The sequence below is a fragment of the Lynx canadensis genome, chromosome E2 (assembly GCF_007474595.2).
Source record: "Lynx canadensis isolate LIC74 chromosome E2, mLynCan4.pri.v2, whole genome shotgun sequence".
In the NCBI taxonomy this organism is placed as follows: domain Eukaryota; kingdom Metazoa; phylum Chordata; class Mammalia; order Carnivora; family Felidae; genus Lynx; species Lynx canadensis.
The window spans coordinates 3,397,836-3,416,069 of NC_044317.1; the positions used below are offsets into that span (position 1 = coordinate 3,397,836).

The following is an 18,234-nucleotide window of genomic DNA, read 5'->3' on the forward strand; positions in this document are numbered from 1 at the left end:
AGAGGCTGCTCTACGGCGGCGTCAAGAGGCTGCTCTACGGCGGCGCCCGGCCAGAAGCGCGAGTGGAGTGTGAGGCGGGCGCGTCGCCTTCTCCCCGGCGGGTTGCTAGTGTGTGGGGACCGCAGCCCGCCGCGGGGCCGGGCCCGTGCGGGCCTCCGCCAGGCGCGGGGCCGCGCCAGGCCGCCGCCGCCTCACCCCGCTTCTCCGCTGAGGCGCCGGGCGGCCGGGCGGGGGATCCAGGCCTGAGCCGGCGCCGGGGCCTCCGGGGCCCTGCTGGGCGCAGTATGCCCGGGGTGAAGCTGACCACCCAGGCTTACTGCAAGATGGTGCTGCACGGCGCCAAGTACCCGCACTGCGCCGTCAACGGACTGCTGGTGGCCGAGAAGCAGAAGCCCCGCAAGGAGCACCTCCCCCTGGGCGGCCCCGGGGCCCCCCACACCCTCTTCGTGGACTGTATCCCCCTCTTCCACGGCACCCTGGCCCTCGCCCCGATGCTGGAGGTGGCCCTCACCCTGGTAAGCGCGGGAAGGGCGGCCTCCCCTCGGAGCGTGCGGGCGGCCCCGGCTGGAAGCGCGGGTGTCCGGCGGGAGCCCGGAGGCGGCCGCGGTGGCGGAGAGCGGGGTGTCCCCGCGGGCTCGGCCTGGCGCCACGGGGCCGCAGCCGGAGCGGTCGCCGTGCCCCCAGAGGCGCTTTAGGTCCGTTCCTCAAACCGGTAGCCTTTGCAGGAACGAGCTGTCGCTAACTGGGTCGGGACTCGACCGCGCTGATGCTTGGGGACCGGGAGGCGCGGGCAGTTGTGAGGAGCTGGGAGTTCGACGCTGCAGCGTGCTTCCCGCGCCGCCTCCCAGAGCCCGTTCGGTGTCTGGCGTGGGTGTAGACGCCCCAGACGCGTTCGGAGAGGTAGTTCGGACCTGACGGGCACTCCTCCCTTTGAACGTGCGCGACCGCCGTGTAAGGAGAGCCTGTCTGTTCCCGCCCGTGGTTTTTCTTTGTCGAAGTCGTCTCTACCCGCAGCGCGGGGTTCGAACTCACGGCCCCGAGATCAGAGTCGCAGGCCCCACGGACCGAGCCTGCCGGGCGCCCCAGAGGACGCACCCATGGTTTCAAAAGCTGGAGGCTGAACTTAAAAAGCGGTAGCAGACCTGCCTCTCAGCCATCGCGCTTGGGTGTGCTGAGTGCCTGCTGTATGCACGTGCGGTGGGGGAGAGGTTTAGCTCAGGGACCAACTGTAATGGAACTCCGGGCAGTAGTTCTTCGGGTCTGGGAAGCAACGCAGGGAAAAGACCACCTGGAAGGTCCACGGACTTGTTAAAACCTCGGAGCGAAACAAACCGGAACCTCAGAGCCGCCTCCTATCTGAGTTGAGATACTGTTTACTTTCCACTTAAGTACAAATATAAACTACGATCCTTAAGAAAGTTCATACAGAAGGTAGTTGAGTTTGAGAAGGTGTGGCTAGAAATGCTTTGTCTATACTTCACCCCAAGTAAAATGAGCCCGTTTCATAATTTTTCTATTGGGACACCCATGGCAGTTCTCGGGAGGCAGGAAGTCCCCTTGGGCAAATGGCCCCCCAAGGCCTACGGGGCGCGTCTTTGAGGGCCTGCTAAACTGAACCATTGTGTGCATTTCTCCACTTCTTCTCAGGGCAGGAGATAAATGAAAGTAGATATTTATAAGATGCATCCGAGCTGCTCTTGAGGGAATGTGCTGTCAGTACCAAATTGGCCGGGGAGGGGGGGCAGTTGATGCAAGTGTTTTCATCCAGCTGCCTTAATTACTCTGATCTCAAGGGAATTGCAGGTGCTTGGACATGTGAAATACAGTCGCTTGCAGGGAACTAGGTTTCCCAGGAGCACTGATGCAGGATTATTCAGTTTTCCAGTCATGTGCCAGGCCTGTGCTGGGGGGCGGAAAGGGCTGTGGATCACAGCACCTGCTTAGCCGTTGATCGTGCTCCAAGCAGAAGTACAGTCTCTAAGAATAAGTGCCGTATGTGGGCTGGGGCAGAAAGCGGTGAGGTCCAGGGCTGGCCCAGGCTTGCCGAGTCAGGGAAGGCAGGCTGCCTGGGGAAATGCACTTGCAAGGAATGGCTAGGCGGGCCACCGAAGTAGTAATGGGGAGAGGGGGGGCGGGGCGGAGAGAACATTCAAGGCAGAGGGGGGACGAGAAAATGGCAGAGAGGGGGAGCTAGAGTGTAGAGTGTTAGGGGATCAAGGGCAGGTTTCAGAGCAACCCGCAGGTCGCACGGGAGTGCGGGCACCATGATGAGGACAGAGGGCCGCCACTGGAGACAGTTCCACGGGCGCATTTGTGTGCTGGAGTGATGGCTCCAGCCTGCAGCAAGGAGAGTGTTGGGAGAAGCGCATACAGGACCAGAGGCAGAGAGGTGGCCTAAACTGCAGCCTGGATGCAGAGGGGACAGGTCAGACAGAATCAGGAGGAAGAACCCACGGGACTCTGTGACCGGTGACTGATCGTAGTGTGGACACAGGGAGAAGGAAGCAAGGGTGGCGCCTCGATTTCTGACTTCTGCCTTGGACGACAGTGGTGCCGTTTGTTGAGGGGAAATGAAGACCCAGCATTGAATGTTGCAAAATGGGTCTGGAGCTTGGAAGACGGACGGGCTGGGGATGCAGATTGGGAACCGGTGGCTTTGCAATGACTGATGAGGCTATGAGAGCAGGTCGTATAGGGAGGGGCAGTGTGTGGAATGAGGGGAGAGCTATGGATGGTGCTTTTACAGGGTGGATGGAAGGGGAATCGGCAGGGGAGTAGCCAGAGGAGTCTGAAGGAAACGCATGTTCTTTAAATCCATTTAAAATCCTGTCAGATGGCCTCAGTTAAGCATCCAACTTCAGCTCAGGTCATGAGCCCACCGTTCATGAGTTCGAGCCCCGCATCGGGTTCTGTGCTGACAGCTCAGAGCCTGGAGCCTGCTTCGGATTCTGTCTCCCTTTCTCTCTGCCCCTCCCCAGCTCACACTCTGTCGCTCTCTCTCAAAAAAAAAAAAAAAAAAAAAAATCGTATGAAATATCTAAGCGTCTTAAAGACAACTTGAACCTCACTTGGAATTGTCAAAGAATTTTTCTAATTCTTATTCTTAATTAAGCTTTGTAGAGTTAAAGGATTATAGTACTTTCATAAGATAGAAACACAATACTTGAGAGAATTAAATATACTAACTATAAACAACTGCGTTAGAGTCACCTTTACACGAATTTTCCCCGAGGAGCAGAGCTGCCTGCCAAACCACTTAGCTGGGGAGGGAAGATGCCCAGAGGAGACCCGGACTCTTACAATGGCCCAGTGCCACCAGCTTGTTAAGAGGGAAAGGGGCGCCCTGTCCCTCTTCCCCTGCCCCTCCCCCACTCACGCTGTCTGAAGAGAGGGAAGGGGGTACTGCGTGGGGCCCTGTTTGATCTTACCCCCCGCCCTTTTACGTTCTGCCCTCACTCTCCACTTAGAGCACTTCCCCAAACATGCCCTTCGGTGTTTGAGTCTCCCGTCCCGCAGAGTTAAGTCTGCACTAGTTTCTGGGCCTCAAGTTCTGTACGCAGTAAGAACAAGCTGGGGCTCCGCCCTCGCCCAGCGGTGGTGGGTTACGTTGGCTCCTCTTAAAATACTGACCTACCCTGAATCACAGCCCCAGCCTTAGACAGGTGGGAAAAAGATGCCGATTGAGTACAAATTAAGTAACTTTCAGAGCAAAGTTACAAGGGAAAATTTGCGATTTGAGTCTATCCAAAAAAATTTTATCACAATTAACGTATTTAAGTTTATGCCATCCAGCTTTTGACTTAGCAACTTTATAACCTGAAGGCAATGAGAGGTCTCAGCATACGGAGCCACAGTTTATCAGTATATCAGCTATGGAAGAAGCGGTTTTAATAAAGCTTCTAAATCCATGAAACTGTATAAACGAGGCCTCATTCTCATGGCTTTTTTCTATTCAGGGAGTTTCATATTGTAATTATTTTTAGTAACTGGGAAAGGCTGACTTGATAAGCAGTCCATCAAAGGGCAACATCAGATTCCTTTGAAAAGCTTTTCATTATAATTTTCCATTTAAAAAAAAATCCTTCCATTTCTGGGTGCTTTTCATTTTTTTTTTTTTTTTAAGCACTTATGCCTGTTATTTATCCTTATAACCCTTTGACGTAGGTAGTGACGGAATTATTTCTAATAGCGAAAACCCATAAAATGTTAGGAGGAAAATCAGTGTGGACCTGCTGTTTCTCTAATCCCTTTTCGTCCTTTTGCCCTCAGTTGATTTCCTGGTTCTGCGGAGCAACTTTTGATTACATTCCGCTGAGATGACTTTCTCAATTGCCAGTTGGTCTAACCACCTTGATTCTTCTCCGGAATTCTTTCTGCTGCCTCCATGTGTGCCTCCTCTGTGCTCATTGGCATGGGCCGCTGTCCTCTGGCTCTTTCCTAAGCTCCCTGCCTACTCTGCCTGGTTACCTCCAGAACATTCACAGCTAGCCTGGGAGACGGAGATGGTTTGCTCCAGGCCCTCTTTCCATTTCTTCCCTCTGAACTTCACCCTCGCCCCATCCCATGTACCTCCAAAGCTCTTTTGTGGATCCAGCTGCTTTCCATCCCGTGGAGAATCAGCACCCAACTTTTCTTCTCGATGCATCTAGCCCTCCCCTTAGGCTCCCAAGACCTGCTTGTTGCCGCAGACGGCAAGGCTCCCAGACACCCCCAGCTTGTGGGTGGCACGTGTGGGAGTGATGCCCTCCTCAGGGTGGCTCTTCTCCTGCCTTACCTGCTTTATGGCGATGGCAATGGCACGGTCGCATGAGGGAGGTAATACTGCTATGAAAATGATAATGTCACACACGCATGTTAGCAAGTTTGCAGAGAGAAGCTGGTAATTCTTTGTGCACAGCTGAGCTGGCAATGAACGAGTGGGGCCTGGTGCCTTTAGTCGTTCTATGTGTCTGACACGGAACAAGCCAGAAAAGGCACTTGGCACAGGGTGTGGCAGGCTCACGCCACGGTAAAGGTGTCCTCCTTTTGCCTCTGACGAGTAAAAGAAACTACAAGGGTAAATATGGAATTCAGACCCTGTGTGCGGAGCCTGTCGTCCTGAGCTGTGGTCTTCGTGTGGATTGTTTACAGGATGCGTGGCGGGAGAGCAGGGACCGTGGAAGTGGACTCACAGAGAACGGAGATCAGACGCCAGCCACTCAGTTCTTCTGCCTTGCCCTGCCCCACTTCGGGGCGAGCTGCCTCTTAAATCCACTAAGACTTTTCTTAACAAGCCATTTGGGCTTTCTGAGGATTCGGATGCCCCTCACCACCTGCCCGCCCCCTCCTTGCCTCCCCTGTTCACACTGCTCGTCTTCTGCTCACCGGCTTTTACTGCCCTCCAGGTCACTCACCTGATGAAGTCTGGTTCCATTTTTGAAACCATCAAAGAAAACTCTTCCATCTTATTAAAACTTGTTCACTCTGGGGCGCCCAGTCAGTTAAGCGTCTCTCTCGATTTTGGCTCAGGTCACGATCTCAAGGTCCGTGAGTTCGGGCCCCACATCGAGCTCTCTGCCGTTAGCATGGAGTCTGCTTGGGATTCTCTCTATGCCCCTCCTCTGCTTGCATGCTCACTCTCTCAAAATAAGCAAATAAATATTTAAAAAAAAAAACCTTTTTTTCCACATCCGCCCTTCTGTATTTTCAACTATCTGTGGACCATGGACGTGGGTGTGCATGCCCATCACGGGCATCCTTACAGTAAGCTTAGTTGTCCTTGTTTGAATCGTTCAGAAGTTTTAAAACCAAGCCAGAGCCTTTATGAACTGGCTCACTTTTAGGGCAGCCTTTTCAGAGAGTTTTAGAAGCTCCAGGTCATGATGCTGTTTTTCCGCTGAAATTGATTCGACCACTGTGTTTGTCACAAGAATCACCTTCACGTCAGTTACTTTCTGTGCTCCCTGAGCACAGATACAGGTGATCCCACCTGTGTCTGCTGGGGGACATGTCCTGAACTGTTGCCTCCAGCCCAGTGGTCAGAACAGCAGCAGGCAGCAAGCAGTGGTCCTTGTACTAAACGTAGCTGTGGTCAGCCAAAAATGATCCCCTGGCGTGTCCACACCCTGATACTTGGAACCCATGACTATGTGACCTTACTTGGCAAAGGGGACTTTGCAGATGAAATTAAGGATCTTGAGGTGGGGAGGCGAACCTGGGTGATCTGAAGAGCCCAGTGTAATCACAGGGTTCTTATAAGGAGGAGACAGGTGGGGCAGTACAGGGAAAGGAGAGGTGATGACAGAAGCAGAGGTCAGGGTGGTGCAGCCACCAGTCAAGGAATGAGGGTGACCTCTCGGTGCTGGACAAGGCAAGGAGAAGATTCTTCCCTAGGGTTTCCAGAAGGAATCAGCGCTGCTGACCCATTTTAGATTTGTCTCCGGTTCTGACTGGCTAGAAGGACAAGCCTCACCAGAGAGCCAGGAGAGGGCCTCTCAAGTGGATAGCGAGGACGCACTCAAGAGGCTGGTCTTTGAATAGAAGTAAAAGCTGAGAGGGCGGGCTATGCTGAAGGGGCTAATAATCGTGTGGGTTTGAGTTCAGGGAATGGGGCCAGATGCCAAAGTTTAGAGCTGGGCTATGTCGTTTGGTGCTACAAAAAAATAGTTTTAGAAAAAAATGAAAGAAGTTGCTGCTGTAAGTACCAACAGAAAGTTTCTGGAACCCGTGCCTTTAAAAAGTGATAGAAGCAAAATACAAGTGATTGTGGAGTACTTTGCAGCAAAGTTACGGCGAAAGAGCCATTATAAATATTTTGGAGACATAGCCCTAGTCTTTTGGGTGGATGACCAAAACATCTAATTGGTTCATTGAGCCTTGGTTTTGACCCAATATGGTAATTCATGAGCTCTTAGGAGGCCAGAATTATTATTCTAATCCTTGTGCGAGCAGGGAACCTTGGACTGGGACCATCTGGTAATATCTGCTTTTAGTCACAGAGGACACTGCCTGAGCCCCAAACCAGAATTCAGGAAAAAGAGCAGTACAGCTGTTTTTGTTTTTTGGTTGTTGTTTTTTTTTTTTTTTTTTTTAAGGAAAGAAGACTATTTTTAACTAGTTAATTTACTATCAAAAAAATTGAGAATCAATTTTATTTCCTCTTCTGATTGAGAATAGAATTTACTGCAGTATGTTATTAAAATTCCATTACGGCAGGGGCATCTGGGTGGCTCAGTCGGTTGAGCGTCCGACTTCGGCTCAGGTTGTGATCTCGCAGTTCATGGGTTCGAGCCCCACGTCGGGCTCTCTACTGACAGCTTGGAGCCTGGAGCCTGCTTGGGATTCTGTGTCTTCCTCTTTCTCTGCCTCTCCCCTGCTCACGCTCTCTCTCTCTCTGTCTGTCTCAAAAATAAACATTAAAAAAATAAAATATTTTTTTAAAATTCCATTATGGCAAAACAGGAGGACCTTTTGTTGTTTTTAATAATGGCATTAGACTTGCCAGAAGCTAAATCTGATGAGAGAAGAGTGGCATTATAAAATGGACAAAAACTTTGAAAGTCGGCCACCGTGCTCCCACTTAAAAGCATGCCACAGGGAATTGAGTGCACGAGAGAGAGGGTGTATGTGTGCACGTGCATACACACCCCCACCTGCCTCTGCCCACAGATGTCCGTGGCCTGTTTACCCCACATCCCAGCATAAAGTGTTTTCATGGTTTGTTGCTGGGAATACAGAAATTTATTTTTTTTTTAATTTTTTTTTTTTTTTAACATTCATTTATTTTTGAGACAGCATGAACAGGGGAGGGTCAGAGAAAGAGGGAGACACAGAATCCGAAACAGGCTCCAGGCTCTGAGCCGTCAGCACAGAGCCCGACGCGGGGCTTGAACCCACGGACCGCGAGATCGTGACCTGAGCCAAAGTCGGCCGCTTAACCGACTGAGCCACCCAGGCACCCCAGAAATTTAAATATAATATAAAAAAACTTGGTTTCAAGAGACCGAGATTCCCATTCTGGCTCTGCCCCCGGCTGTGTAAATGTATAGGTTTAGTTTGCTTCTCTGTGAGGGATCGATTTCCGGTATCTGAAGGCTTGCTCAAGCCCCAGAATGCCTCCATTGTTTGTATCTGACGAGGAGGTGGGTAAAGATGGTCCCCTCCTCCACCTCCCTGCACTGCTGCCCCTGTGCAACGTGTGTGGGCATTGGGGCCCCTCAGCGAGAGTGATGTGGCCTCCCGTAGACCATGGACAGCAAGCTAGTGTGGCCTTTCTCGTGGGAGCACCCATTTTCTTGTAGCTTTCTCCTGGGGACGAGGATTCAGGGATTATACTGTGTCTTGTTCGGGGGGGGGGGGGGGGGGGGGGGGCAAGGTCTCCTGTGTTTATTAAGAGGTGACATTTAAGAGAAAATCATTCATCTTTTATTCCCAATGTTTGTCTCTTTCAGATTGATTCATGGTGCAAAGATAATAGTTATGTGATCGCCGGTTATTACCAAGCTAACGAACGAGTCAAGGATGCCAGGTATGTCCAAGCCACAACCCCCTGGTGTGAAAGAATGATCATGTGACACACAGTCTCTGATGCGCCTCTTGACCGTCGGTAGGCTCTGTGAGAACAAACCCCTCCTCGCCTTCGGTGCTCGTTTATAGCGTCTGAGAGGAGCTGTGGGGTGGTTAATTTCCAAACAGAAATTGTGACACTTCCATTAATTTGGAATTGAGTTTTGTATAATCTGTATTTTGCTTGAAGGGAATTCACGCAATGAAAGCGACAGTCAGGGGCCTCTGATTCCGATCCCAGCTAGGAATGGTGTAGGGCCGAGCATTAGGAAAGACTGCCGCCGTCTTTGGGGACAAATAAAACAACTTTTGGGTTTGGTGCTCTTAGGGTCTGTACCGTGATGAGGATGTAGTGTTTGCAGCTTCCTTCTTGTGGGCCCCTGGTTCTCACTAGTGAGCAAAGGCGAGGACTTCGCTCGCTTTCTGCGTTAGTCTCCTCCTCCACAGAGACAGGGATGGCACACTGGATGTTCGGATAACTTGAGGAGGGCTGGTCCGAGGGTCGTTTCCGAAGGTCTGGGCAGCGTGTAAGGGAACTCACCAGAGGGGAGGGCTCAGACAGAAGGCAGCACCACCAGCCCTGCGCCTAGAGGGACCGAGGGGAAGAGGGCGGTAAGGACGTGCACCTCAAGAGAAGCAGTCCCTCTAGGGACACGGCCAGCAGGGCAAGCCCCAGAGGAGTCGGTACTCTGATCTCCCTGTGATTTCCTCCAGCCGGAAACCAGGCGCAGGTGGGAGGTGCCCAGCACGGCCCTCTCGTTCGGCTCACGTCATCAGACAGAGCCACTGACTCCAGCGTCCAAGCAGTTGGGGGCTGCAGTGGACGGTCCCAGAGTTCCTGGGATGCCCGGAGTGCACCCACTTGCTCAGCATAAGTGAGGGAATGGACTCAGGAGCACTTTAGGAAATAATGCAGTGAGCCGGTGACCAGGTGTTGCCGTCATTGATGAGGCACAGACGTGCTTCAGGGACTGGGTGCGGGCAGGAGTCACGGGGAGGCAGGGTGACCAGCCAAGTGCTGGGCTCCAGACAACCCTGGCGAGAGCCCCTGCTTGGATGGCAACATGCAGGGCCTCTGTGGTCCCGGGAACCACCACTCCTCCACGGGCCCCTTCTGCGTGTGATCCCATCAGCCCCCCGCGCATTGATGACACCACGGCTGCGTCTCTGATCCAGACCTGTTCACAGGGCCCTTGTGGTCTCGGTCTTTGTTACGTGAAAGACCGGGCCCGGAAGGACCGGCCCAGGGCCACACGCACGCTGTGAGGGTGGTGCAGAGGCTCTCGCAGCAAGAGCAACGAGGAGCTGCTCTGTGGGGATGACGAGGAGAGCCCTCGGGGAGCGGTGTCATTTGAACGGGCACCTGGGAGTGGGCTTGTCAGGTTCACGTGTGGAGAGAGGAGGGAAGAGCGTCCAGAGAGGGGACGCGTGAGGTAGACACCGGGCGGAAGTGGGCAGGAATCCAGGGCGCACACGGAGGGAAATGCTAGGAAGCAACCCTAGAAAGGTTGGGCTCTAAGGCCTTTGGAACTGCACTTTGTAGGCAGTGGGGAGCTGTCCTCGGAAGGAGGTTTCCTGAACCGAGCAATACCCTCCCACAGGTGCTCTCGCAGAAAGGCGAGGAGACCAGGCAGGAGGTAATGGCACCAGTGTGTTAAGTGTAGAAGCCTCCCTTTCCTTCCCCCCCCCCCCAGCACACTCCCAAACCCCGGCCTAGCGTGGTTGCCCCACGTGTGTGTGCACAGCTCTCATCTGCGTGCCTGTGTGGCTCACGGCGCCTCCGTCTTCCTGCCTCTGTTTGGACCTCAGTCCAGCCCAGCCCAGCCCAGCCTTCTCCTACCCAGTCACCATTTTCATGCGACTTGTAATCTAGACTTTCCCATTTCCTTCACCTGCTCTGCTCAGGAGGTTTTGCGTTCTCTCATCTATGTCTGTTTACGTGCCTACTAAGAGGCCCTTGTCAGATCTGTAGGGGGATTAAAGAGCGCCGGGGGACAAGAGGGCCAGTTACCCTTTAGTCCCTTCTGATGAGTCTCTGCTAGATTGGGGGGGGGGGGCGCTTATCTTCCCGGTGTGTGTGCCGGGACTGTGTGTCATCCTTTCCAACCCTCACGACACTCCGGCGGGGAAAGTCCATGCAGACACGGTCACTGCACAGACGCCACACACACACAGCTTGGAAGCTCAGGAGCTACGATTACGCTAACGTCCGGGTCTAACACTATTTGCGGGAAAACCTTCACTTGTCTCTCAGCCAGACCTAACTTAAGATGTGTCCTTCTTTTAGAAATACCAGCTGATTGACTGTCTCACAGCCTGGGCCTTACAGTCAGGTAGACTTGGATTCGAAGCACAGATGACTTACTGATTCACCTCTTTGGGCTGCAGTGGTCCTGTCTGTAAAACGGTGGTAAAAGCTCACGCCTCAGAAACCGGTCTTGGGGACAAAGGGAAGCAACGTATATCATGTTTAGCTTTGTGCTTGGTTGGAAGTGCCAGCTTTGGGCTGTTACTATTACTAGCCCTATGATTGCTTTTTCCAAAAAAGGATCATTCAAATGTACTATTAGGACTATACCAAAAGAAAAAGCTTTTGCACAGCCGAGAAAACCACCAACAAAAAAAGGCAGGCGAGTGAGTGAGAGAAGATGTGTGCAAATGACGTAACCCATAAGGGGTTCATATCCAAGATGCAGAAAGAACTTTTACAACTCAACACTCCCCCCCCCCAAAAAAAAATAATAAATAATGAGCACAGGACCTGAATAGACATTTTTCCAAAGAAGACGTACAGAAGGCACAACAGTCCCAACAGAGAGGACGCTTGGCATCACTCATCATTAGGGAAATACCAGTCAAAACCACAATGAGATGTCCCCTCACAGCTGTCAGAATGGCTAAAATCAACAACATAAGAAATACCAAGTGTTGGTGAGGATGTGGAGAAAAGAGGACCTGTTGGTGGAGAATGCAAATTGGTGCAGCCTCTGTGGAAGCAGTGTGGAGGGTCCCCCAAAGTTAAAAATAGAGCCACCATATGATCCAGTAATTCCACTACTGGTATTTAAAGAAAACGAAGGGGCGCCTGGGTGGCGCAGTCGGTTAAGCGTCCGACTTCAGCCAGGTCACGATCTCGCAGCCCGTGAGTTCGAGCCCCGCGTCAGGCTCTGGGCTGATGGCTCGGAGCCTGGAGCCTGTTTCCGATTCTGTGTCTCCCTCTCTCTCTGCCCCTCTCCCGTTCATGCTCTGTCTCTCTCTGTCCCAAAAATAAATAAACGTTGAAAAAAAAAAAAAAATTAAAGAAAACGAAAACACTAATTAGAAAAGATACATGCACCGCTGGTCGCAGCACTATTTACAATAGCCAAGACCGTGGAAGTAACCTCAGTGCCCATCGGTAGATGAACAGATATGGAAGGTGTGGTATATACACACATAGAATAGTACTCAGCCACAGAAAACGAGATCTTGCCATTTTTGACAACATGGATGGACCTCAAGGGTATTGTGCTAAGTGAAATAAGCCAGAGAAAGACAAATATCATATGATTTCACTTACATGTGGAATCTTAAACTCTTGGGGCACCTGGCTGTCTCGTCAGTGGAACATGCGATTCTTGATCTCGGGGTTGTGAGTTTGGGCCTCGTGTTAGGTGTAGAAATTACTTAAAAATAAAATCTTTTTAAAAATAATAGGGATGCCTGAGTGGCTCAGTTGGTTAAGGGTCTGACTTCGGCTCAGGTCATGTTCTCGCAGTCTGTGACTTCAAGCCCCACGTAAGACTCCGTGCTGACTGCTCAGAGCTGCTTTGGATTCTGTGTCTCATTCTCTCTGCCCCTCTCCTGCTCATGCTCTGTCTCTCTTACTCTCAAAAATGAATAAATGTTTAAAAAAATTGTTAATAATAGTAATAAATATAAATAACGAATAACTATTAAATACAGAGGATAAGCTGGTGGTCACCAGAGGGTAGGTGGGTGGGGGGATAGGTGAAATAGATGAAGGGGATTAAGAGGTACAGACTTTAAATTACAAAATCAATGAGTCACAAGGGGCACCTGGGTGGCTCAGTCGGTTAAGCATCTGACTCTTGATTTTGGCTCAGGGTGTGATCTCACAGTTCTTGAGTTCAAGCCCCACATCAGTCTCTGCCCTGACAGCACAGAGCCTGTTTGGGATTCTCTTTCTCCCTCTCTCGCTCTCAAAATAAATAAATAAAATTTAAATAAATAAGCCACAGAGATGAAAAGTACAACATAGGAGACATAGTTGTATTTTTAATGTTTTATTATTTATTTTTGAGAGTGAGAGAGACAGGGGAGGGACAGCGAGAGAGGGAGCCACAGAATCCGAAGCAGGCTCCAGGCTCCGAGCTGTCAGCACAGAGCCCGACGTGGGGCTCGAACCCATGAACCGTGAGGTCATGACCCGAGCTGAAATGAAGAGTTGCACACTTAACCGACTGAGCCACCAAGGCACCCCAGGAAACATAGTTTTAAAAAAAAACAATCCGTATTTTAATATTTTGAGGCGTAACAGGTTTGTAGCTATTTTATTAAGCTTAAGGGCATCGTGTCAAGTTTTATTATAGTACTTGATAATGACTGGTGTTTTGCTTCCTAATTCGGATTACATGCGGGTGAACGTCAGTACCAGGCACAGCGCCCTGGCCTGAGGTTAGATGCTCAAAAAAAAGCGTTTAGGTCGAGAATGTGCGATCTCAGTTCAAGCAGATTTCTGGCTTTGCGAGTGGGGAAGGGGATTGGCAAAGGGGTCTCTGCCTCCAGCGTGCGCCTAGAGGTTTATTTGAGCCGAGTCTTGACGGGAACAAGGGGGTGACCCGGCCTAGGAAGAAGCAAGGGGGTGACGCTGCTCCCATAAAGTGACAGTCCCACATTAGGAATGCAGTCAGGGCTGAGGCTGGTCAGGATTTGAGAGTAAGTGTGTGATGCCAAAAACTGTAAAGTGGCATTTCTTTCAAATACTTTTTCAACTCATTAACTGCAATTTGACTTTTTGCAAAAGAATGCATTTTAAATTGAGTTTCGGGGCATCTGAAGAGGTAGTTGTTGTTTTTAATGAATGTTTCTTGACCCCTTCCTGATAAAAGTCGCTAGCTACTATGAGTGATCATCATAAATGTCAGGACGATGGTTTTAGAAGTGTCTTCATGGCAGAAGCTTCACGAGTCTCAGAAGATCACTTACTTAGCAAACACCGACTTCTTTTCTCTGCATCTGAGGCGTGAGTTAGGGACGTCGGATTGTGTCTGGCCCGCGTTTCACGGGTGAATAGGCAGGCCTCCTCCGTGGCTCCAGTCCCCCTCCTTGCCATTCGCCACTTGAGTCGTGGTAACTGGGCGCCTGCCGGCTCCTGGTAAATGCGCCACGGCTGTGCGTCCCTTGCCAGGCTTTCCATGGTGGCCTGAGGGACAGCAGCCCCTGGGGCCTGTTCTCCTTTAGACTGCTTTGTTGTTTTTGCGTCATTTTTTCTAATCCTGCAGACTTACAGGCATCACATCACTGCAAATTCTCAATTTTGGACGTGAAAATGGAGTAATTAAATAAAATACCTCGTTTTCCTAAGACATTATTAATCGGACTTTTTTTTTTTTTCCCAGCTCAGTCACAGCATAATCGTATGTTTCCTTAGGTAAACCCCATAATTATCCATGTGTTTTTGTGGCCGTTAAAATATATTATGTCTCCATCCTTGGTTCAAAAAGCTGAGACTCTTCATTGTGCGGGGCAAAAATAAGATGCACAGAAAGATCTGTGCGCCAAGGGTTAGGCGTTAAAGCACTTCAGGAATAAACAGTTTAGAGGCAGGCCAGATGGACCCCCGCCGGGGCATTGTGGCGAGAACAGAGTTTTCTGGGCATCGTGGACGGGAAGGGATTCGGTAAGCAGAGAGCAGGTTGGAAGGGCATCCCGAACAGGGAACAGTGTGAGTACCGGGGAGGAGCACGCGAGGGAGACCGTATGCAGGCCGTTGCACTGACACACAAAGCACTGCTCCTGTGTGTAGGAACGGTAGCTGGTCCACAGGGAGGAAAGCGGGACGCATGAAGCTGAGCACAGTGAACTCTTCTCTCCCAAGCTTTGATGAGTCGCAGGAAACAGACTGGAAGTTTCATTTTAGGAAGTTTGATCTGAAGATACACGAAATAAGAGCCTAGAAGACGAGGCCGGTTAGGAAGCAGTTTTGGAAAAACCCAGGTGTAGGGTGACAGCCTGAGCACAGTGAGTGGGAGGAGAGCAGAGGAGGCCGAGGCAAGGGAAGAGTCTCCAGCACCCGGTGAGGGTCAAGGGGGAGTGGGCAGTCAGAGAAGGTAGAGCGGGAGGTTCCAGCTGGGCCGCAGGGCCGGGGGGAGGATGAGGGTGCTTGGCAGGCCTCCGGGGTGCAGACCCTCGAAGGTAAGGGGGTGGGTACCCAGGTGGCACGAAGAGACAAGACTGCCGGCTTATTCAAGAGTGAGATTGGTTGAAATTTAAGAAACACGGGTGAAAGGAGACAGGTTGGACAGAGGGAACCAGGCAAACAGTGTTTTTTCCCATGGAGGAAGAGACCGGCTCAGATTTGGAGCGGGGCAGGGGCCACTAAAGGAGACCCCTGAGGAGGAGGTCTGCGTGGAGGGGCCCCCGGGTGCGAGGAGGCCTCTGCCTGAGATGGGATCAGAAAACAGCCAGGGCGGCGAGGGTAGTGCAGGGATGATGCGGGAGCCTCTCTGGTCTGCTCTATGGACTCAAGGGTGCAAGTTGTCACTTATCGAGGTCGGGATGGGCCGGAGCCAGCGATTGGAGGCTGACGAGCGTGGAGAAGATTTGGAATGGCCTAGAAATGTTTAAACTTAAAAAGAAAAGGCGGCCGACTCCATTGCCAGCAGCCGAGAGTTAGATGGAGTCCCTCTGTGAGTAGGTGTGTGATGAAGCGGGCGGCCAGGGAGGCGTCAGAGGGCGGGAGCTCCGAGCGTGTGCTGCGCTCTCCTCTCCGCTGGCTCCAGGGGGCCCTTCTGCTCAGGGTGCCTCTGCTGGAAGGCAAGGGCCCGCTTCGCGCCGTGCTCCCCGTGGCCCGACAGCACTCCCTACCCTCGGCACGAGTCCCTGCGGCTGACCGCGACGGCCAGAAGCCGCCTTAGCAGGCGTGACGAGCGCGCACAGGTTACCGGCACCGCCCTCTGCCTCCGTGCTTGTGAGCCCTGACCCCGGGGAGACTGTTGGACGGCGTCCACTAGAACGACTGTCAGCTCACTGCTGCGTCTTTTGCAGTCCGAACCAGGTTGCGGAGAAGGTGGCCTCCAGAATCGCCGAGGGCTTCGGCGATACCGCCCTCGTCATGGTGAGTCACTCTTGGGCGCTGTCGCGTTTTCTGTTGCCGGACCGGCTGCCGAGCGTTCTCTTGCTCACGCGGAGCTTTCTCGTGTAAGCGGTCTCCTCTCCGCAGAGGCTCCGTCAGACCAGTGCCGCCCTTCGTGGCCTCCTCCCGGCTGCAGACCCGCAGGCGCAGTGTGAATGCCGCTGGGGCGCGGCCCACTCCACGCCTCCAGGAGGGGCGGCTGTTCCAGCTCAGTGGTCCTCAGAGTGGGGCTCTGTGCCAGCGGCATCAGCACCACCTGGGAATCAGCCCTGCAGATTCTCAGGGCCCAGCCGGCTGCTTGAATAAGCTTCCAGATGATTCTGATGCACGCTCAAGTGTGAGAGCCGTTGAATCAGAGCAGCCGACAGCCCAGAGGGAAGGAAGAAGTCAGGCAGACGTTAGCAAACATCAAACCCTTGGTACACAACCTCAGTCCAGACAGACTTCTAACAGGGGGGCAGAAGCTCTGCTTTTGTGAGAAAGCTGTGAAGTACTGAGCACTTATTCTCCGAACAGTTAATCTCGGGCCACTCGAGGTGTGATGGCACGCGTCGGGTTTGCGGAGTCCGCGCACCGTGTGGGGGTTTCTGTCCGGGCCGGGGGCTTCCGCTGCCGCCTCGAGCCACGAGGAGGCGCCTGAGGCCTTCCACCAGGGTGCCGGCTGCCGCTCCCCGTCAGCTCTGTTCACGAGCGCGTCCTTTGTCTTGTGCGCAGGTGGACAACACCAAGTTCACGATGGACTGCGTGGTACCCACGATCCACGTGTACGAGCACCATGAAAACAAGTGGCGGTGCAGAGACCCACACTAGTGAGTGCCGTGTCCTCGGGGCGGCCCCGTGCGGTGTGCTGGGGGCTGCTCCCACGGGAAAGCCGGCCCGGCCTCTGGTTTCGAGAGAGCGTATTCTCCAGGGGGGTGTATAGACCTCACACAGAAAGCGTGCATGCTCCCTGGCTCCCGAGAGAAGCTGGGCGCTACTCCGGGGTCCCCGCCCCGCCCCCGGGCCCCCTTTTTCGGGCCTCTGCTGTGGTTATTTATAAGCACTGTGAAAGCATCTGCCATCCCCCTCCAGCTTCTTCAGAATTTAGTTTGGAAGGGGCTCCTTCGTTTCTCAACCATGCCCCGTGCTCTTTAGGCACATCTTTGTTTAAAACATTCGTGGGTGCTGGCATCCGTGACTGTCTTCCTTTGTCCCACTGTGTGTGTGGCCAGTTTTCTGTGTGCTCTGTTGGAAAGCCACCTGTTCTTTGCCGAGGGCCTGATCTCTCCTGTTTCGCCTTGTAGTGATTACTGTGAAGACTGGCCAGAGGCCCAGAGGATCTCCGCGTCGCTCCTGGACAGCCGGTCATACGAAACACTTGTGGATTTCGATAACCACCTAGATGACATTCGGAATGACTGGACAAACCCGGAGATCAATAAAGCTGTCCTGCACCTGTGCTAGAGAGGGGTGTTAGTGACTGCTGTCTGGCTATGTCCACTGCACGGAAGAAGAAAGCTATTTTTCAGTGTAAATAACATCTCTCCCATAGCCCGTGTGGAGAGCTGGCCGTTCTCAGAGGTGGCACGTGTCCTGACAGAGGGCAGGATGTCCATCTGCCGGCTTTTTAATGCAGTCGCTAGAAGAGGTGCAGACTGTCCCATCCGACTGCCCCTGTGGAGTCCTTCCCAGTTGTATGTTGCTCTAATCCTCCAAATCAAAGCTGTTTCTGCCTGTCCAAGATTGTTCCTATTAAACAGTTTTAACCTTTTATAATCTGGAGAGAATACTTCTTAAGTCTTGCGAACCACCTTTAACAGAAAAAGCCCAGATCTGGTACTTGAGTGTTTGTGACTTTTCGTCCCGTTTGGGTTCGTGTCCGGTCCCGGGATCGGGTGCATGGCGGGCTGGTGTCCGCGGTGGGGAGCCTGCGGCCCTGAACCGCGCGGCCCCACACCCGTCGGGCGCACGTCGCTGCCGCGACCACACAGTGGGAACGATGCCACTGTCGCCTGAGAAACCTTCATCGTGAAGGGCGAAAACAGCCACTGCTGATAGTAGGAATTCGCGTGGGAGCACGGTTGTGATGCTTCTCAGTCAACCAGAAAGCTCGTGAACCTGTGGGACCGAAAAGGGGAAAAGGGAACCGTATTAAGATGACCTTTGAAAGGCGGAAATCAGTCCCAACTCCTAACTCACTCGCATGATGATCCAAATGGTTCTAATCTGTTCTGTAATTGTTTCCTTTGTATTTGAAGCAACAAAAGCAACACCGAACTTAGACTCCCCACGCTTCACAGAGCTCTGCGAGCTCTGTGGTTGGAACAGGTGGTCAAGCTCTGTAATGCAATCCG

At 52.5% G+C, this 18,234-nt stretch overlaps 1 protein-coding gene across 2 annotated transcripts; it reads left to right on the forward strand.

Moving 5' to 3' along the window:
* The first annotated feature begins 18 nt into the window (after positions 1-18).
* Positions 19-17,656, forward strand: EMC8 (ER membrane protein complex subunit 8). 2 transcript variants are annotated; one of them, XM_030298042.1, is made up of 5 exons: positions 212-515; positions 8,430-8,506; positions 15,814-15,883; positions 16,616-16,710; positions 17,185-17,656. In XM_030298042.1, exons 1-5 carry the CDS (start codon positions 285-287, stop codon positions 17,342-17,344), a joined length of 633 nt encoding a protein of 210 aa, XP_030153902.1. In that variant the 5' UTR covers positions 212-284; the 3' UTR covers positions 17,345-17,656. The 2 variants fall into 2 exon arrangements, with proteins under 2 accessions (XP_030153904.1, XP_030153902.1); XM_030298044.1 differs by lacking the exon at positions 16,616-16,710 and having other exon boundaries at positions 19-515; positions 17,185-17,272.
* Positions 17,657-18,234: the final 578 nt, after the last annotated feature.

Coding starts and splice junctions, on each gene's coding strand:
- EMC8 (XM_030298042.1), top strand. CDS start 285: ATGCCCGGGGTGAAGCTGACCACCCAGGCTTACTGCAAGATGGTGCTG. Junction 8,507..15,813: donor GAACGAGTCAAGGATGCCAG/GTATGTCCAAGC, acceptor CGTCTTTTGCAG/TCCGAACCAGGTTGCGGAGA. Junction 15,884..16,615: donor GCGATACCGCCCTCGTCATG/GTGAGTCACTCT, acceptor TCTTGTGCGCAG/GTGGACAACACCAAGTTCAC.